This window comes from Pleurodeles waltl, chromosome 1_1 (assembly GCF_031143425.1).
Source record: "Pleurodeles waltl isolate 20211129_DDA chromosome 1_1, aPleWal1.hap1.20221129, whole genome shotgun sequence".
NCBI classification, from domain to species: domain Eukaryota; kingdom Metazoa; phylum Chordata; class Amphibia; order Caudata; family Salamandridae; genus Pleurodeles; species Pleurodeles waltl.
This window is the reverse complement of record NC_090436.1, coordinates 442,284,321-442,306,319: the sequence shown is the minus strand read 5'-3', so window position 1 is coordinate 442,306,319 and position 21,999 is coordinate 442,284,321. Positions and strand designations below refer to the sequence as shown.

At 47.3% G+C, this 21,999-nt stretch overlaps 1 protein-coding gene across 3 annotated transcripts in view; it reads right to left on the bottom strand.

Moving 5' to 3' along the window:
- MSH3 (mutS homolog 3) overlaps nucleotides 1-21,999 on the bottom strand; it is a 1,766,808-nt gene that overhangs the window by 1,554,828 nt on the left and 189,981 nt on the right. For all 3 annotated transcript variants that reach the window (XM_069224514.1, XM_069224522.1, XM_069224532.1), the window contains exon 7: nucleotides 15,573-15,718. In XM_069224514.1, coding sequence (XP_069080615.1) covers nucleotides 15,573-15,718 — 146 coding nt within the window. The remainder of the gene's footprint in view (nucleotides 1-15,572; nucleotides 15,719-21,999) is intronic.

Sequence of the window (21,999 nt, the reverse complement as noted above, 5' to 3'; positions counted from 1 at the left end):
GAGCAGCCTGAGTGACAGTTATCTACCCCAGCTTCCCTGGCCTTTATGCGCTGGAGGGAGTGACCTGGAGCTACAGCAGGCTGTCTGGTGAGGCCCCGTGAGGCCATAGACCGTGGTGACCCCAAACAACGTAACCTCCCCTTCGAAAAGCGACGGCAGGTAGACATGGCTACTGCCCCTGCCGGGGATGACCGCGCAACCCAGGATGATCTGGTGCAGGACCGTTCGGAGCAGAGGATATTCTGCTGGAGCCGAGCGCCAGATTCCACATCATCGACACCAGGTTTGAACTACTCACCTCCAGATTAGATAATATGGTAAGCAAGTTGGACAAACAGCAATCGCGCCTGGAGAGTGTGGAGGGTCACATCGCTGCTCTTGAGGATGATACAGCGACATTGAAAAAGCGTCTTGAAAAAGTGGAGGGGAGGTTGAAAACTGTGGCTATTAAAAACGAGGATTCCGAAGCACGGGGCGCTGTAACAACTTGCGCATAGCTGGAATTGCGGCATCCTCTAACACTGGCTGGCTGGACCTGTTTGTTGAGAACCTACTGGCAGAACTGCTGGGACAACAAAGCTTCACATCCACCTTTGTGGTGGAAAGGGCACACCGCACCTTAGGCCCTCGGAACCCATACCCCTCCCCAAGGGGCATTTCGCTGATTATCGCTAGTATCCTGAATTATAAAGCCCGCTACACTGCCTTCCGATAGGTCAGAGAGGGGGGTCCTTTGCAGTACCAGGGTGCGGTGGTCTCCCTCTTTCTTGACTTCACACCCACAGTGCAGGAAGCTAGGCGGACGTTTTCTGAGGTCAAGGCGGTGCTCAGCGCTATTGGTGTACGATATGGCATGCTATAACCAGTTAGGTTGAGAGTGGAAGTGAATGGTGAACATTGCTATTTCGACAATCCTAAGGATGCCATGGCCTTCTGCAAGCAACAACCTGGGCTTAGTGGATCGCCCGTGGGTCCCCCCATGACCACGACAACACGGACGCCATACCTGCCTCAAGCATGGACTAGATTGTGCTGGTTGATCCAGGGTCCCCATCTTGTTGCATTAATACTAAATCGCCCGATATTACTTCTGACCAGTGCCATGTTCTCGCAATGTAGCCTCTTCACAGATTTCATAAATAGACTGCCCACTCCTATTCCACTTTAACATTCCTGCTACTGAATTGGGAGCTCTACGTGGCTGCATTGTCATGCTCTTGTGGTTCTATACCATGATATTTGTTCTTTGTTATAATGGTTTTCGGTTGGGGCTATGAGGGTTCCACTTGCCATTTTTAGGCCGGGTGTGGGTGAGAGAGGGCTGCTCTACCTCTACGGGATGAGTGTTGATATGTTGTTTTGTTATGCAGTGCAGTGTAATGTTTCTATTAACCACTTTGTATATGACCATGCATATCCAACAGACGAGGGCTGACGCCTCAGCAGCGAGACACTCATTAGACCTCCAACTCATGTCCTGGAACATCGTTAGCCTCAATAACCCAAGTGAGGGTAAATTGGTGCTGCAATACCTTCGCAGACTTGCGGTGCAGATTATTTTCCTGCAAGAGACCCATTTCCTCAGCGGCACTGTGCCCTCCTTTGCATTCATGTGGGGCCCAAACCGCTATTTTGCTAGCTACAGCACTTATTCTAGGGGGTATCATGGTTCCTAAAACTGTACCGTTTAAGTAACTTTCAATGTGGTCAGATAGAGAGGGCAGACATGTGATGGTAATGGGGCTATTAGATAACTGTAGGATTTTGCTTGAACTCAACACAGATATCCCAGAGTTCTTTCAGGATCTCCACGCCTGCATAGATCGCTTTGATGTAGAACATGTCCTGATAGGTAGAGATTTTAACATAGTAATGGACCTCACACTTGACACTACTTTCCATGCCCCATCTAAGACCCTACTCACGTTGGGCACTGGGAGGCCTTTGTAGCGCTCTGGCTCTCCACGATCTATGGCAATCGCTTGGCAAAGATGTCCTGGCTTATACCTTTCATTTAGCAACACACAGCACCTGGTCACGTATTGACTATTGGCTGATCACTTGATCTACTGCACAGTGGGTCACAGCTATTACTCATCTGCCCTGTGCATTGTCCGATCATTCACTGGTACTCATTACATTTGATATCCCTGAGGCCAGCTGTGCTAGGAGATTCTGGAGGTTCCCTGACATGGCACTGTTGACGCTCCGTTTTGTGCAGCTTTGAGGAGGGCAATAGTTGAAGTTTTCGAGTTAAATGAGGGCTTTGTGGACACCTGGGCAGTATGGCATATGCCAGAGATATGTGCATATCCACGCACACCGGTATCCTGAGAGATATACGCCGAGAGTTGGCAGAGGTGGAGGCGCAGCTTTCTGAAACTGAATGTGAGACGGAGCCCACTGTGATGCCTCCTCAACTGCACCATCGTAAGCTTCTGCTCGATGAGTTTGATGCACTGGCGGAAAGGGAGACGTAATACATGGGCAGGTATGCTAAAGCCCGTGGTGATGGTGAGGGGGACAGACCGGGGAGGTTGTTGGCCAGGCTGATCAGGTCATCGTACCCAACATCCCATATATTAAAATAAAAAGGCTGGATGGCAGCATGTCAGTCGGTACCACCAAGGTTCAGGTGGAGATCTACAAATACTATTCCAAGCAGTGTACAGCGCAGTCCACACCGTCAGGTCGTGCACTGCAGAAGTATCTTGATGAAATCGCTATGGTCTGGTTGACTACTGCTCAGCAACTATTCCTCAGTGAGCCTTTTTCTGTCAAGGAGGTGGTACAGGCTATTGACTTGCTTGCAGGAATGCGCACTCTGTGGCTGGATGGGTTTACTGGGGTGTTTTATATGAAGTACAAAGATATATTCAGTTCGCGCCTCATATCAGTCTATGCTGAGGTGATGGAAGCCGGGGTTCTCCCTGAAAGCATGCGAGAGGCGGTAATTGCACTCTTACCAAAGCCCAGAAAGGACCCCTTACATTGCGGATCATATCGACCTCTTTCTCTATTAAACTTCAACAATAAAATTCTGGCCCCATGGTCGCCACCCGCCTCCCGCTCTTATTGAATGAGATCGTCTCTCCCTGCTCAGTCTGGTTTTGTGCCACACTGCTCCACATGCATCAATCTTCGCACCATTTTCTTGGTGCTAATTAGAATAGCACTGGAAGTTCCGTAAGCGATTGCTCTATTGGATGCCAAAAAGGCCTTCAACTCCCTTGAATGGCCCTTTTTATACGCTGAACTTGGCAAGCTTGGGTTCCCCTGTGGTTTCAACAAGTTGATTTCATTGCTATACTCATAACCCCCGGGGGGCCACACGGCTCAACTGTGTCCTTTCCCCTTTTTCCCTATCACCACTGGTACACCTCAAGGGTGTCCATTGTCCCCACTGCTTTTCATTTGCCGAAGGATCCTCTAGTGCGACATCTGAGGTGAGGACATTTACACAGAGGGCTGCAATCTACTACCGGGCCTCTCCTGGTGTCACTTTATGCCGACGATAACTTGCTCTTCATTCACAATCCAGACATTAATCTAACTCCAACACTGGATGAAATAAATTGTTTTGCCAAGTTTACATGAAAATTGGAGCAAGTCGGAGCTTTTCCCGCTGACTGACATCACTCGCCCACCTGTGGAGTAGTTCCCAGTATGCTGGTGTTCTGAATCTGCGAAGTATTTAGGTATACCCATCCATAGAGATAAGGAGCAGGTGATTCGGTTAAACTATGGGCTGGCAATTGAGAGATTTAATGACCAAGTGGACAGGTGGGTGAAGCTGCCGCTCTCCATGGCCGGCCAGATAGCGCTCATTAAAATGGTGGTCCTTTTGCAATTCTTGTATCTTTTCATGAACATCCCGACTAACTTGTTTTTTGCAACACTCTGTGGCCTGGTTACCCGGTTGGTTTGGACGAATAGACACCTACGCATTCGTTGGGAGGTCCTTACTCTTCCTTATAAACGTGGAGGCCTCAGGGTTCCTCCCTTCCAACTTTATTATTTAGTGGTGCAATGTCAGTACACATATCATTGGTTTCACCCTGATGATCACTTTTCATACTCCATTCCAGAGCGCAATATGGCGGCCCCTGTACGCTGAGTGCCCTGTTGCCCAAAGGTGTTCCATTGCATTGTAGGGATATCAAGACCTTGCCTACAACCAGCTGGGCTCGGAGCAAACTTGCTTGCCTACCTCATTGTGTTTCATTGCATTCCCCGCACTGAAACTGATCAATAGTCCTATCATACCCATCACACAGGAGGCGCTGGTTCCTTTCAACTTCATACCTTTGGAGACGTCTTCCCGGACAAACAAATATTTTCCCACATTACAGATTCCCACTTCACTGTTGTCACACAACTGCAGCATTTTATACTATGCCGACTACAGAGTGCTCTGCAAGCACTTTATCCCACATATCCGCTGGCACCAGCCGAGTTTATCCCACTCTCCTCGGTGGCTTCTGCGGACTTGGGGGCTAGATTGGTTTCTGAACTAAATTTAATGAGTATCAAGGCCCTTCTGGTTCCAGATGCTGGGCTCAGGGAATCCTGGGAGAGGGATCTGGGACACACCGTGCCCCAAAAAGTCTGTGAGGCTTGCTGTGCACAAAGTCGGTTTGTTTTGCTCAATCAACACCACAAGCTTATCCACTTTAAAGTCCTTAGACAAGCCTACATTTCTCCCAGTGATAAGGCCTGTATCGACCCAGCCCGCTCATCGGCCTACCCAAAATGCTGAGCACCAGCTGCAGATTTCTTACACATGTCATAGACTTGCCCCAATAGTAGTCAATTTTGGTGCGAAGTGCTTGATCGATTATCGCTCATTGTGGGGTCACCTCTCCATCTGGACCCACTCGCAGCCCTGCTCGGATATACTGGTGAAATGCCTAAGTCCATCAGGCGCCTCCTGTTGGAAAGGCGGGAGATAGCGCTCCACTGGGGTTCTAAGAATGCACCTAGAGCTGCCTCCTGGTTGGGCAGTCTCACATACTGTGATACCAATAGGGAGCTGTATGCCTCTCTCCGGCCCTTCCGCAACAATTGCCCAAAAGGACCTCATCTGGCCTTTAAATACCGCCTCTCTAAGATTTTTTCAGAATCTATCTTCCTCCTCTCTTTTTAGGCTCGCCCTCAACCGATTCCTCCTCCTTTTTAAGAGCTGTACTTTAACACGCCTCTTAGGAACAGGAGCCAAATATTGCTTTCTCACCAGGAAATTTATTTCCCAGTTCAAACAGAGGAGGGATCTGGGAATCCCCTCTGGTCTCACAACAGCAGACATGCTCTTAGCAGCTTTAGTTAACAACTGCATGAATGAATCAAAGCAATCTAGTTCCGTCCCCTCCCAGTCAGGGAGTTTATCAACAGTAGCCTCTAAAAGGTTCTCAGGTCTTCCACAACCAGGTGATCCTTTATTAAAGTGGCCAGACTGAAAGGAGTATGTCTTAAACTATATATCGGCACTGGAGGAGGAGAATAATGAAGAATGTACACCTTCAAGCAAAAAGAAAATCCTTTTTCATAGTTTGTGGCCAGAAGGGTTGCGTGTGTACAGTCAAATGGAGAAAAACGTCAGGCCTATGGGTTGTGTAGATGTTTTCAAAGAAGCTTGGGAAGATTCAGCTAATCACTACCACCCTACAGTTTTTACGGCAATTGATAGTTTCCTCTGGAAAAAAGTACATCTATCTAAGACTGAGGCTGTAGATATGTGGCAGCTTTAAAAAAAACTTGCTGTCACTTGCAAATTTGGACCATTCCACGAGGATCTTATAAGGGACCAACAAGTGATGCATTAAAATAATGCTGGGATACAGGAGAAATTGTGGGTGTGTGGTGATCCCCCTTTGAATTAAACTGTTGCTATTATTAAGAAAGCTGAAATGTCTAAAAGATGTGCAAGGGCAGCTCTGAAGAGCAATACCGAGGGGGAATTAGTATGAAAAACTGCTAACTCATAAGATATAGAGTAAAAAAATGGATGAATTTAGCAGTAAGGGTTGGAAAGGACTGGTCAAAAATATTACAGAAGCAGATGACAATCGTTCTACATGCTTTAGATGTAGAAATAAAGGACACATGGCCAAAGACAGATGTTGACCAGCAATTAAATCAAAATGCGCATACTGTGATAGTATAGGTCATTTTGCCAAGGTATGTGGGAAGAAGTTGAATAAGGTTGAATAGAAAACTGAAAAGTGTGTAATAGAGAATTAAGGGGAGAATGAATCCTCAAGTGATTAAGGTGTTCTATTTATTGAAGAGTTTGCTTTCTGTATCCTGGATGTGAGTGCTAACTTGAAAAACCTGTATGTGAAATAGCCAAGATGGCGTTCAAATACAAATCATTCCGGGGGCGTGGCCTGACTGCCAGGCAAGATGGCCGTCACTACGTGAGGCTCTGCCTGGCCCGGGGCCGTTTATCCGTATATTTTTCCATCTGACGGTGCTGGCGGGTGCGAGCCTAGTGCACCCTGCTAGGAGGAGCCCCTGGACTGCCCTTGGCGGCTTGGGAGCGGCCGGAGCAGCTGAGGAGAGACGCGGGCGGGCCTGCTGTCGGCCGCGCCCGCAAGGTGTAGGGCGGACGCGGAGGCCCGCGACTACAGCCGGAGGTGTGTGCCCGGGAGCAGAGCTGTGCAGGACGTGGAGCGGGCGGGCAGACGTGGAGGCCCGTGACTGCTCCTGGAGGTGTGTGGCCGGGTGCGAAGCTGCGCCTGAGGGCTATTCGGCGACGCGCCCGAGTCGCAGCCCTGCGGCGCACTCGTTCACGGTGGCGCTGCCGCGGAGGAGGCACCGCTCGGCCCCGTGATCCATCTGGGGACTGGCGGCTTTAATGGGCGAGGAGGAGGCCCGAACGGAGACAAGCTGCCGTGGTGAAGCCTTTCAGGGGGACACTTGAAGTTCGCAGTTGCTCTCCCTTGGCTTCTGGGGAGGTACCGCCCGGAATACTTGGGCGGAATACTTAGGCGGGCCCTCCTGGGGGCCGCTAATCGAGAACACGAGGCAGCACCCGGTTGAGGACGGTGAAGGCTGTGATCGCGGAGGCCTGAGGAGGGTGAACGAGCGGCGACTATCCGGCTGGGCATTGTGGGCCGAGCGGGCCCGAGGGAACTGGCTGATGCTCTGGTGCCCTGCTATTTGATGACCTCGGCTGTTGGTGCTGGTCCAGTGGTGAGTTCTACGCTGTCTGAGGAGGCCCCTGGATTCTGGGCTCCCTAGTGACTGGTTCTAATTACTTGGGCACGGCCAGAGGTGCTGGTGCAGAGTGGAACAATGGGCAAGGCTGATCAGCGCCAGGCCAAACTTACCTTTGAAGGGGGAAAAAAAAGAACGCTGCTGCCAGCTCCCAGCCCTGTGAGGAGACGAACGGGGAGGATGGCCCTGAGGCATCGGTGAAGTCCATGTTCTTGGACCTTAAGACCAGCCTTGCTGGCATTGACGCCAAGCTGGATCATGTAACTGAACAGCTTGATCGCATCAGGGCACATGTAGACGACCACGACTCCAGGTTTGAGGCCCTGGAGTCACGCACATCTGAGATAGAGGACGCACGCCAGGGTGACAGGGATCAGATTGCACGAATGGAGCGAATTCTTGAAGTCATACGCAACAAGAACGAGGACTTGGAGGCAAGATCTCGCAGCAATAACATTCGCATTGTGGGGCTGCCAGAGGCGACCGAGATGGGCCGAATGGAAGACTTCATAGAGCAGATGCTATCTGATCTGTTCGCTGGTGAGCTCTCCCGGATGTTAGTGGTTGAGAGAGCTCATAGGTCTTTGGGGCCCGACCCCCGCCGGGGACCCCCCCCCACGCCCAATTATCGCGCGTCTGCTGAATTACCGTGACCGTGACGCTGTGCTTCGTCTGGCAAGGTAGAGACGTCCGTTGCTTTATAAGAACTCCGAAATAATTTTTTCCCGGACTACAATCTCGGTGTGCAGACCCAGAGGCGTGCTTTCCTGCCGGTTAAACGACTGTTGAACCAAGCGGGAGTAAGCTTTACCCTGCTATACCCCGCTAAGCTGAGGGTGCGCCACAAGGGTAAGATGCTCTACTTTGCGGATCTGAAACAGGCGACCAAATTCGCTCGGCAGTTGCCTAAGAGACGGGAGACTGTGGAGCGCCGGGGCCGTGGCGATGACGACGCCGTTCTGAGTGACAATGACTAATAAGCTCTGATCGACCTGATACTCATTGCTGGAGCCGCTTGGGTGTGTTGGCTTGCTCCTTGCCTGGATCCGTCCGCCTGATGTCTAGTAGTTGGCCCACGGGCCCCTCTCTCCCGGTGTCAGCTGGGCGGAGAGGTACCAGGCCGGTTACAGCCCCTAGGATGAGTCCTGTTATTCACTGTTTTTGTTCTCAAGGAGGGTTTTGGGGTCAAGATGGGCGGGTCACTGGTTGGGTCCGATTGGGGGGCCTGAGTGGGTGGGGGGTATCTCACATGTTCGTGGGGTATTGTTCCTTTTTCTTTGTATGGAAGTTTTATTTGATCCTTTGCTAAATCTATGGCAGGTGGTGACAGATCTTTGCGTGCAATGCTGGCTGATTGCTGACTGGGCTGAGGAAGTGACTGTGGTTAGATGTTTGACTTGGAACGTGCGAGGGCTTAATGATAGAAGGAAAGCTCGACTTGTGGCTGCATATGTTAAGAGACATGCAATTGATGTCTGTATGCTTCAGGAGACGCACTTGGTGGAGTCCACAATATGCAGACTAAGAACTGGGTGGGTAGGTGAGATGCACTGCTCCACGTACTCGGGTTATTCCCGTGGAGTGGCAATCCTTCTTCGTAAGGGTCTGCAGTGGCGCACGAAGAAGGTCCTGGTAGACCCAAACGGCAGATACGTACTGATGAGTGGTGTGCTACTAGACAAAGAGTGTTGCCTAGTTGCTATATATGGGCCGAATGTTGATGATCCAGGTTTCTTTTTGGAGCTGTGGCGTCTGGTGGAGTCGCTGGGGCCGGGTGCGGTGCTCTGGGGGGGGAGATTTTAATGTAGTGCTAGATGCTAAGATGGATACGGAGAGCTTGGCCAGGATACAGCACGTTGCGGCGGCTAAAGCCTTGGAAGGCGTGATGCGAGATGGTGCGCTGGTAGACTTGTGGTGACAGCGGCACATAGAGGCGAGGGAAGGTACATGTTTGAACTATGTACACGGTAGCTGGTCTCGAATTGATCGCTGGCTGGGTACCAGGGATGTGTTGGCCTGGACTAGAGCGGTCGACCATCTCCCTCGTACGTTGTCAGATCACTCTCCGGTATGTCTAGAATTGGAGATACCGACTGAATTTGGTGGGTCGGTTATGTGGCGGCTGCCTAAGGGGGCGCTTCGAGATGCGGCCTTCCAAGAGGAATTGCGTGAGGCGATTAAACTGTATTTTTCCGAGAACCAGGGATCGGTTGAGTCCCCAGGTACTCTTTGGGAGGCATTTAAAGTTATCAGAGGGGTCTGTCTCTCGAAACAGCATGGTATAGTTAAAACTCTAAGGCGAGAGATGGCTGAAATTGAGTCGCGGCTTGCTGAGTTGGAAAGGCGACTGGCATCCCACTGGTCCAGTGATGTTCTTGCGGAGATTCGTCTAGAGGTGTCGCTGTATGAGGAGATCTCCCTTAGGGAGATTTGCTTCCTCTGGAGGGAGGCCCGCGCACGCCAGTATGGGGAGGGCGAAAGGGCTGGACGTATGCTGGCAGCGTTACTTCGCAAACCTTGGGCCAGTGATTATGTCTCCGAGATCATGGATGGTGAGGGTGGGAGCGTGTCAGGATCGGGTGGAGTTATGCAGGTGTTTACTGAGTTCTACACAAGGCTTTATGCGGCTCCGGTGGGCGCTAGTGCGACTGATGCATAGGTGATCTTCGAGGATATTGCACTAGTATGGTTTGATGAGGTGCACAGGAAATACTTAGACGAACCATTCTCAGTAGAAGAGGTGGCTGCGGCCATACGTGGACTGCCGGGAGAGAAGTCTCCTGGGGTGGACGGCCTGTCCCCCGCGTTCTATAAAGAGTATGTGGATATTTTAGCTCCCTGGCTGTTGGCGGTCTATTCAGAAGCCCTGGAGACTGGGTCGCTACCGGCCTCACTCAGGGAGGCTTTGATAGTGACGATCCTGAAACCTGGAAAGGACCCGACTTGATGCGATTCGTATCGTCCGCTTTCCATGATAAATATTGACAACAAAATCCTAGCAAAAATGATCGTGGCGAGATTGCAACCTCTCCTCCCTAGATTAGTGCTACCGGATCAGTCGGGCTTTGTCCCGGGAAGGTCCACAGGCCACAACTTGCGCACCTTTTTCGCGGTGGCCGGTACACTGGCAGAGGATGATAATGCAGCAGATGTTTTTCTGGACGCAGCTAAAGCGTTTGATTCCCTGACATGGGACTATATGTTCGCTCTGCTGGGTAGGGTGGGACTTAGTGCGCGCTTCCTTCGCTGGATTAAACTATTGTATACGTTGCCCACTGCTAGATTGCGCATTAATGGGAACGTGTCGGCTACGTTTCCGGTTGCGCGCGGCATGCGACAGGGATGCCCGCTGTCCCCGTTCCTTTTTGCAGCGGCGATGGAACCCTTGGCGGCCCGGCTTCGACAGAAATATAACGACAGAGGATTGCAATTCCGGCAGCGTCCTATCCTGATATCTCTGTATGCTGATGATATTGCATTATATGTACGGAATCCTGACCAAAATCTGGATATGCTGCTAGATGAGATCGTGCGCTTTGGTACCTATTCAGGTATTACTATTAACTAGTCTAAATCTGTGGTGTTGCCTCTGACCCCTGGGGCGTCGCGGTATGACTCTAGATACCCTCTGGTGTGGGCAGATGGCCCGGTGCGGTACTTGGGTGTACAGCTGAGTTGCGCTGTGGAGGAGCTGTGGCGGGCTAACTATGGCGCTGCTCTGACGTGGCTGGAGAGGAAGGTTGAGGCTTGGCTGGCCCTTCCGTTATCATTGATAGGGCGTATTGCTATTGCAAAGATGGTGGTCCTCCCGAAGTTTTTGTACTTATTTTTGAATCTTCCTCTCCCGCTCCCGAGAGGCTACTTAAAACGTCTGCGCTCGGCGCTGATCTGTCTGGTATGGGCGGGCCGACGTGCACGCATTTCTTGGGAGAGGCTGACGCTGCCGTTCGAACTGGGTGGGCTCGCTGCGCCAGATATGGAATTATACTATCTTTGTGCTCAGGCGCATTTTGCGTATTACTGGCTGAATCCTATCCGTTATTTGCCGCACATGGCGCCTGAGAGCGACTCTGTATGGCCGGATGACCTGACTCGGGCATTCGGTAGACGTGTTCCGTCCCGGGTGCGGGGGATTGATACGGTGGCATGCACGATGCGGGCGTGGGGTATGTTGATGCAGCGGTCCGGGGTCGCGGTCCCGTTCGCTCCCTCTCTGCCAGTCATGGCGATAGCCGATGGACAGTTGTACCGCGACGGTGGAGTACGTGGGTTTCTCCGAGATGCTGGTCTGACCGAGATGAAAGATTGGATGGCGGAGGGTCGCCTGCTTGAAGTATCTGAGGTGCTGGCTGACCGCGAGTGCACGGCACTTCAGCGTATGTATGTTATCCGAGTCCGTTCTTTTTTGCGAAATCGCCTGCGTGGTTCGGCGGAGGCACCTGTGGTGTTCCGTGCACTGGAGGTTCTTTGCTGTGCGCAGTCGCCTAATAGGCTGGTTACCAAATTATATAACTGTATGCAGGAGCAGAGAAATAATCTCCGAGAACCGTCTAGGCTCGCGTGGGAGGCGGACCTGGGAGTGCCCATCCCGGAGGTCCAGTGGAGCGATTGCTCTGCGCATATGAGAGCGTTGACACCAAATTATAGATTTAGATTGCTGCACTTTAATTTTTTGCACAGACTATATTACACCCCAGCGTGGTTGCACTCCTTGGGGTTGCGTGAGGATACGCGCTGTGTACGCTGTTGGGCGCTGGGGGCTGGTTTTTTACATTTAGCATGGGAGTGTAAGGATGTTCACGCCTTCTGGGTGGCAGTTTTTAATGCAATCTCTGAAATGGTCGGAACAGAGATTCCTGCTAATCCTAGAACCGCGCTGCTTGGGTACGTGGAGGATCTTCGGGTAACGCATAGGCGCTTGGTGGGCCTGCTATTGCTGCTGGCCAAGCGTAGAGTGGCCATGTGTTGGGGTGGGACGAGAGTGCTGCGTTGTTCTGAATGGTTAAGTGATGCTGCTTATTGTCATGATCAGCTCACGGTCTACTGGAGCCTGATGCCTGAAGGGTCTAGACCCAAAGATATTTGGGCCCCATTGAATAACTTCTTAGCGGCCCAAGTCGAGTGAGTGAAATAACCGGAAAAGCCCGGACTGTGTTGTTACCCCCCTCTGTCTGTTGGCATCTACGCCAGGAAGGTGAATGATTGCTAATGCCTGGCTGTATGCCCCACCTGCCTTTTTTGTTTGTATCGGCTGTTGTCCCCTTCTTTTGCGGTAGGATAATGCCATCACATCACTACCAGAAGCTGCCCTGTGGTAGTTGGTACGGATTCTGTCACCAATAATGAATTGAGTGGTTAAAAGGGTAAATTGGATTACAGCGATTAATGTGTGCCTATCTGATTTCTCCTACGCGACATGTACGCTGATATTGCAGATTATATCAATTTTCTTTTGTTATGATGCTGTGAAGGGACTGTTTTTTTTCTTCTGTATGTTAATAAGATAAAATCAATTTAAAAAAAAAAAAAAAAAAAAAAAAAATAGCCTGTTGGTCGCTCTCATTTACATAACACAAAGGTTCTCATTAAAACTGCACTTGGTTTAACGATGTAGTCATTTTGCTCCTGGTATTACTGATGCTGGAGGTGTCACCAATTAGCTGGTGCAAAACCGCAGGGTCCTTACAAAATGGAAAATAGGCAATAAACAGTAAAATCAGTAAAAAAAAAAAAAAAAAAAAAATACAAATCATTCCTGATTCTGGTTCACCATCATTCAACGCAAGGTGTGGAAAGCTAAGTTTGAAAGAGGATTTGGCAACTGCTTGAAACCGAGAGATATAGACCCAGTTACATTTACCGGGGGAGGAAATTCCCATGGTTGGAATTGTAGCGACCAAATCTGAATTAAAAAAAAAAGGTCAGCCCTAGGAAAGTTGCATGTAGCAGAAAAGGGACCATCTGTATTCCATCTTTGCACCAGTGTGTGACTACAGGGAGGCGCTCCCATTAGGTCTCCGGTTCAGGAGGCAGGAAAATGAACTCGGTAAGTGGACGCTTGCATGAGGCGTTCCAGTACTTTACTAGCTGGGGTGAGATGCATTTGGTGAGGACTGGGTACTATGATATGCAGTTTTAGGGTTAGCCCCAAGTGGGGACTGACCTTATTTTGTGTGCTTATTACTAAAGGTCAATGAGATCTGGGGACATGAGTTACACGTGAGAAAAGGCTGGGATGCTCTTTGTTTTATGTTTATTTGTCTGTTTTTGTTTTTATTTTAGGTAATTCCAAGTGTGTGTACTGGTAAGGGATTGGTGAGTCCAGGCTACCCTTTTTTCTGAGATACCATGATAACAGGTAAGGGTATTGTTGAGGGGATCCTATGTCCTGATGAGGGCCACTTGAACCTAAAGGGCAAAACTGACTGGCCAAAACATGTCGACATAACAGCAGATAATCAGGGGTGAATGGGCAGTAATTTTCCAATATCACCACCAGTTGGCGATTCTTAATCCTATCCAGGGGATTCCTGAATAAAGACTGGGCCGGATATCCATGAGACAGTTTTAACAGTTTTTTCTGTGTTTTGTGAGGTAAATTCCTGTATGTTTGTTGTGTATTCTTTCAATCCCCCTCCATTATTGCTCCATCCCTGATTATTGCGGGGATGTTGAAGCAAAGCCCGATGATGAAACATGCCACGATTAGTGGGGGCGGGCAATTTTTAACAACCCAGTACTGCTTCCTATTAAGGTAGAGTTCTGATTTGTTCTATGGGCGTCTGTCAGTTTTTCCTTGTCCCTTTTTGTGGTTTAAGTATTTGGGAGGACGGACAAGGGAATTTTTTCTCTCTCTAATTTTTGGTTTCTATGTGCATTCATTCCTTAGACGGTAATTTCTTAGATACAATAAGGCATGTTACATAGGCACAAGTCTGTGCATTAAAAATGTGTCTGATTCAATGTTCCAGGTGAGTTTTTATGTTAAAACAGTACTAAGCATTTAGTAGAGATTGTATGTATTTGTAATATTATTAATTTGGAAAGAAAGGAGAGGTGGTATCCTGGTTGTTACCAATGTGGAGGTAACAGAATGCCATGGTGGCGAAGTTCTAGAATGGTGGGGAGAGAAGAGAGTGGGGATCGACAGTTAAAGGAGGTGACTGGTTATGGAAGATGTCACAGGCCTGCTCTCAATAAAAGCTTACACTACTTACCTTCGTGTTGGAGTAATACTACACATATATCACAGCAAAGGACTTTGTTGTCACGCTGCTGTATATGTGGGCAGTGAGAGCGTTTTATGGTGTGCAGTTACCGTGGAGTTGGGCCTCACTTATACACAAAGAGTATGCATGTTTAGCTCTGAAAACAGAATTAATTGGTGAATTGTCCCCCACAAGGAGTCCTGAGTAAGTATCTAATTTTACTCACAAGAGGGACACTAGGACACTATTATTAAAATAATGAGTACCTGTTTCTTGGTATCCTACAGGATCTGCATGCATTCAGGTAGGAGAGCAGTACATACCCTTTTAGACTCTGATGAGGGTAGGCAGAAGGTTTAGGTCCTCTAAAGAAGGCAGAGTGACCGACTAGGCATTTTGAAATCAGCTGAACCACGTTGGCAAGATGATGTTGCTTCACCCACTAGATTTTCACTCAATCTGAGTTATAGGATTTTAATTATGGTATGGGTCCCCACTGAAAAATTAAATTGAGGGCACACCAATAACCATTATACTGCACTGGATACCCCCCGCCCCCCACCACCCCCATTATTGTCCAGAAACGTTCATATACATATGAGAGCTCCCAGGTTTGGTTAAGCCCATCCAGGTGGCATTGACCGACCAGGGTGTGGGAAAACACCAGTGATGAAGCATGTCACAATATGGTGGGTGAGGTATTTTCTCTTAATATTAATATCTCTGTAGGATAAGTACCACACACAGGCATCCGGAGCTTTTGCATTCTATGGTGAAACAGCTTATGTTGTATGGCAAAATATCTGAAAGCCTTATGCAATATCTCACACTCTGTGTGAAAAATCTAAAATACCAACTACTCTGCTACACCTACTAAATGTAACATTGTGTGGCCCTCACGTGGCAGGTACCATTTCCCACATTATCCCCTCATCTCCTAAGCATTATGAAGCAGCCTTCATAGTAAGAGCTCTATTCAAGCACAGAAAATAAACTAAAACAATGTCACAGTGACTTTTAAACATGAATTGAGCTTGTTCCTAAACTACAGGTATGAACCCTGCCAGTGCAGGGATATAGAAATACACAATGTTTCCAGGTTACTTTTAAAAAACGCTCCAATATTTCTTTGAAAACATGACTTACCACTAAGCCAATAACCACATCCCATTTTGTTTTCTCTTTCAGGATATCTGCATTTTCACAGAGGCAAAGCAGGTAGTTGTCGGGGAGATCTGAATTTATCTCTTCAACATCTACAGCGTCATCTAGCTTCAACAAAGGGTTCACATTTGGAAAATGTTAAGCAAAATACACTCACAGTGACAATATACAGTTAAGACGCTTCATCCTGCTAGTAAACATCTTCAATACACACAAACAGACTGGTCATCAGAAACATCAGCTGCCTAAGAAGCAACACCAAAGCCTGGCTTACACGTTGCATCCTTTTGTGTCTGTACCTACTTAAAATACATTTTCAACAGAAATGCCGCCCAAAGCACACAAACATTGTAATGATAAAAGGTTGATGGGAAATGAGACCCAGTCAACATAATATAAGCAGATAATATTATAAAGTTTACAAATTTAAAATCAGGAACATGAACAATTCAGTGATCACACTGAAGTGTGGAAGTTCACACTGGTTCAAGGAACAGGAAGGAAAGGGTTTGCAGCTGTTCGTATTCTGAAGTCTTACCATCTGGTCTTTGATGGGTGGATTTTAACGCATGAAAGGATGAGGACGCCGGACATTTATTTGGGAAAGCATCCGGCTGGTGCTTCCATAGTAAAAATCTAAGCAGTTGAATGAACTTAACTTGGAGAATACACAGGGTGGCTTGAATACAATCAGAGATCATCATTGTGACCTATGTTCCAGAGAATGATAGTTACTTGGCCAGAAGAGGACCACAGTAGAATGCTTTTCACTGCTACTAGATGCACAAACCTCTCGTTATCCTTCAAAGTACGAATAGCTCACACAACGAACACGATGGAGGAGGTGGAAGGGGCATCAGAAAAGACAAAGTTAGGCCCACCACCAACAGCATCCAATAATCTTACTTAATACATCCCCACTGTGATGCCTGACCACATATGCTAAGAAATCCAAAAGCTGACAAGTCTCAGTGTTGCTTATTGCTTATGGGAGAACAGAAAAAAACATGTTCCCAGTCACTTACAAAAGTGTTGATAACACTGGATGGGTACAGTTGTGTTGGATAGAAAAGATCACAATGTGGCCAAAAACATGCTTTATTAATGGCCCCGTAGACATGAAGAAAAGCAATTTACCACTTCTACCTTGACTTTTGAAGAACAGAGCCACAATTCACTGTCAATGTGAAGGTTAAACAATCTGTCTTGTGCTTTGTGCTTGAGACCCCAAGACTGTAGCCTTGCGTGTAATGCACCTTGACCTAAAGCTGAGCTCCACGGATGTCGTCAAAACCTTGCCTTCAGTTGGACAGGGCACTCACATTCTACTGTGTCTCTTTCAGCAAACATTCCACTGTTTAGGAAAGCAAAAATTTCATAAGTAGATGGGATAGCACATTTCAAGTTCACTCTCACCCCTAATTGAATTCTTAAAGTAGGGTATCTCCAAACGTGCCCTTCCAATTATCGGGTATGGAAGTATTGGCAAATAGTTCCATGCTCTTTCCAAGGGCTTCTAGTACTAGCCAATTCAATTCAATTCAATTCAATATTTATAAAGCCAGAACTTAGATACGAAGTCAGAACTTAGATACGAATGGGAATTGATAATTGTGTTATTCTATGACAGTGGCCAACATCTACTTCTTCCATGACCACCTGGAATCAGCCGACATTCATCCTTATGTACACAAACATTGCAATGGTGCTCTATTTGGTATAAATAGGTGAATACTGACACTGCCAATTTGGTTATTTAGTGAGGCAAAGAGACCCATCTTTGGGGCAGATGATTCTTGCACCATAACCTATGGGCATCCAAAGCTTTACTCACTATGAAGCAATTCCATATGTGGGGATTATGTACTTATCCTCTAAGTTGTCATCTTAAGTGTGAGTGAATGGGTGTGGAAAGCCCACAGGGGCCTCAATTATTTGGATAACCAGAGGATAGGCTAGGGCAGAGACCAGCCAAGAGGAGATGATTACCGGGTAAACATTATGGGAATTAAAATGTCACTTACCCAGTGTACATCTGTTCGTGGCATTAGTCGCTGCAGATTCACATGCTGTGCATAGTCCGCCGTCTGGTGTTGGGTCGGAGTGTTAAAAGTTGTTTTTCTTCGAAGAAGTCTTTTCGAGTCACGAGACCGAGGGACTCCTCCCACTTCGGTTCCATTGCGCATGGGCGTCGACTCCATCTTAGATTGTTTTCCCCGCAGAGGGTGAGGTAGGAGTTGTGTATGCTAATAATAGTGCCCATGCAATGGAATAAATACGTATGTACAAAATGAAGGTTTAATGTAATATATTTACAAATGTACAAATGTTCAAGATCTACTTCTAAACGGCTACAGGCTCCCGGGGAGGAGGGTGGGCGCATGTGAATCTGCAGCGACTAATGCCACGAACAGATGTACACTGGGTAAGTGACATTTTCAGTTCGGTGGCATGTGTAGCTGCAGATACACATGCTGTGCATAGACTAGTAAGCAGTTATCTCCCCAAAAGCGGTGGTTCAGCCTGTAGGAGTGGAAGTAGTTTGAAATAAAGTTCTTAGTACGGCTTGACCTACTGTGGCCTGTTGTGCAGATAACACATCTACACAGTAGTGTTTAGTAAATGTATGAGGCGTAAACCATGTTGCTGCCTTACATATTTCGGTCATTGGAATATTTCCTAGAAAGGCCATAGTAGCACCTTTCTTTCTGGTTGAGTGTGGCTTTGGTGTAATAGGCAGTTCTCTCTTTGCTTTAAGATAGCAGGTTTGGATGCACTTTACTATCCATCTGGCGATACCTTGTTTTGAAATTGGATTTCCTGTATGAGGTTTTTGGAAGGCAATAAATAGTTGTTTTGTCTTCCTAATTTCTTTTGTCCTGTCAATGTAGTACATTAGCGCTCTCTTGATGTCTAATGTATGTAGTGCTCTTTCAGCTATTGAATCTGGCTGTGGGAAAAACACTGGTAAGTCCACTGTTTGGTTTAAGTGGAACGGTGAGATAACCTTTGGTAAGAATTTTGGATTTGTTCTTAGAACGACCTTATTTTTGTGTATTTCAATAAATGGTTCTTGTATGGTAAACGCCTGTATTTCACTTACTCTTCTTAGAGATGTGATGGCAATGAGAAATGCAACTTTCCACGTTAAGTATTGCATTTCACAAGAATGCATGGGTTCGAAAGGTGGACCCATGAGCCTTGTCAAGACAATGTTGAGGGTCCATGAAGGAACAGGTGGTGTCCTTGGTGGTATAATTCTCTTTGGGCCCTCCATAAACGCTTTAATGACAGGTATTCTAAATAGGGAAGTTGAATGAGTAATCTGCAGGTAAGCAGATATTGCTGCAAGATGTATTTTTATGGAAGAGAAAGCTAGATTTGATTTTTGTAAATGTAGTAAATATCCTACTACATCTTTTGGAGATGCATGCAATGGTTGGACTTGATTATTATGGCAGTAACAAACAAATCTTTTCCATTTACTTGCATAGCAGTGTCTAGTGGATGGTCTTCTAGCTTGTTTTATGACCTCCATACACTCTTGTGTGAGGTTCAAGTGTCCAAATTCTAGGATTTCAGGAGCCAAATTGCTAGATTCAGCGATGCTGGGTTTGGATGCCTGATCTGTTGTTTGTGTTGTGTTAACAGATCTGGCCTGTTGGGTAGTTTGACATGAGGTACTACTGACAGGTCTATTAGTGTGGTATACCAAGGTTGTCTTGCCCATGTTGGTGCTATTAGTATGAGTTTGAGTTTGTTTTGACTCAATCTGTTTACTAGATATAGAAGGAGAGGGAGAGGGGGAAAAGCGTACGCAAATATCCCTGACCAATTCATCCATAGAGCATTGCCTTGAGATTGCCGGTGTGGGTACCTGGATGCGAAGTTTTGGCATTTCGCGTTTTCTTTTGTTGCAAATAGATCTATTTGAGGTGTTCCCCAAATTTGGAAGAAAGTGTTTAGGATTTGGGGGTGAATTTCCCATTTGTGGACCTGTTGGTGATCCCGAGAGAGATTGTCTGCTAGCTGGTTCTGGATCCCTGGAATAAACCGTGCTATTAGGCGAATGTGGTTGTGAATTGCCCAATGCCATATTTTTTGTGTTAGGAGACACAACTGTGTCGAGTGTGTTCCCCCCGGTTTGTTTAAATACATTGTCGTCATGTTGTCTGTTTTGACAAGAATGTATTTGTGGGTTATCATTGGTTGGAATGCTTTCAACGCTAGAAATACTGCTAACAATTCTAGGTGATTTATATGAAACTTTCTTTGATGTACGTCCCATTGTCCTTGGATGCTGTGTTGATTGAGGTGTGCTCCCCACCCTGTCATGGAAGCATCTGTTGTTATCACGTATTGTGGCACTGGGTCTTGGAAAGGCCGCCCTTTGTTTAAATTTGTACTGATCCACCATAGAAGCGAGATGTATGTTTGGCGGTCTATCAACACCAGATCTAGAAGTTGACCCTGTGCATGTGACCATTGTGATGCTAGGCACTGTTGTAAGGGCCGCATGTGCAATCTTGCGTTTGGGACAATGGCTATGCATGAGGACATCATGCCTAGGAGTTTTAATACCATCTTTGCGTGTATCTTTTGTGTTGGATACATAGCTTGTATCACCTTGTGAAAATTTTGAACCCTTTGTGGACTTGGAGTGGCTATCCCTTTTGTTGTGTTGATTGTCGCTCCTAAGTATTGCTGTGTTTGACACGGCAAAAGGTGTGACTTTGCATAGTTGATGGAGAAACCCAGTTTGTAAAGGGTTTGTATAACATAATCTGTGTGGTGTGAACACTTTGTTAGCGAGTTGGTTTTGATTAACCAATCGTCTAGGTACGGGAACACGTGTATTTGCTGCTTCCTGATATGTGCAGCTACTACTGCTAGACATTTTGTAAAGACTCTTGGTGCTGTTGTTATTCCGAATGGCAACACTTTGAATTGGTAATGTATTCCTTTGAATACGAACCTTAGGTATTTCCTGTGCGAGGGATGTATCGGTATATGGAAATACGCGTCTTTTAGATCTAAAGTTGTCATGTAGTCTTGCTGTTTCAGTAGTGGTATTACGTCTTGTAACGTGACCATGTGAAAGTGGTCTGATTTGATGTAGGTGTTTAGTGTTCTGAGATCTAATATTGGTCTCAGACTTTTGTCCTTTTTCGGTATTAGAAAGTACAGTGAGTAAACTCCTGTGTTCTTTTGTGTTTTTGGTACTAATTCTATTGCGTCTTTTTGCAGCAATGCTTGAACTTCTAGTCCTAGAAGGTCTATATGCTGTTTTGACATATTGTGTGTTTTCGGTGGGACGTTTGGAGGGAGTTGGAGAAATTCTATGCAATAACCATGTTGGATAATTGCTAAGACCCAAGTGTCTGTTGTTATTTCCTCCCATGATTTGTGGAACTGGCTTAGTCTTCCCCCCACTGGTGTTGTGTGGAGGGGTTGTGTGACCTGTGAGTCACTGTTTATTTTGAGGGGTTTTGGGACCCTGAAACTTTCCCCGGTTTCTTGGGAATTGGCCCCCTCTGTATTGGCCTCGAAAGCCACCCCTTTGATATTGTCCCTGGTAGGTAGGTGGTCTTGTTTGTGAGGTGCTGGCTTCTGTGGCTTGACCTCGAAACCCTCCTCTGAAAGTTGTTTTGCGAAATGTGCCAAATGTGCCTCTGCCCTGCGGGGGATAGAGTGCACCCATGGCTTTGGCTGTGTCAGTGTCCTTCTTTAATTTTTCAATTGCAGTGTCCACTTCTGGGCCAAACAATTGCTGTTCATTGAACAGCATATTGAGCACTGCCTGTTGTATCTCAGGTTTGAAGCCAGATGTGCGCAGCCATGCGTGCCTCCTTATTGTCACAGCAGTATTTATTGTTCTTGCAGCTGTATCTGCTGCATCCATAGAAGAACGTATTTGGTTGTTGGAGATATTTTGCCCCTCTTCAACCACTTGTTTCGCTCGTTTCTGGAATTCTTTGGGGAGGTGCTCGATGAGATGCTGCATCTCGTCCCAATGGGCCCTGTCGTATCACGCTAGGAGTGCTTGCGAGTTGGCGATGCGCCACTGATTAGCAGCTTGTGCTGCAACCCTTTTCCCAGCTGCATCAAACTTGCGGCTCTCCTTGTCCGGAGGTGGTGCGTCGCCTGATGTCTGCGAGTTGGCTCTTTTACGAGCTGCTCCTACGACTACTGAATCTGGTGTCAGTTGTGATGTAATAAAAGCAGGGTCTGTGGGCGGTGCCTTGTATTTTTTCTCCACCCTTGGAGTTATTGCTCTGCTTTTAACAGGCTCCTTGAAAATCTGTTTAGCGTGCCTTAGCATTCCCGGGAGCATGGGAAGGCTTTGATAATGGCTGTGGGTGTAGGACAGGGTGTTAAAGAGGAAGTCATCCTCAATAGGCTCCGAATG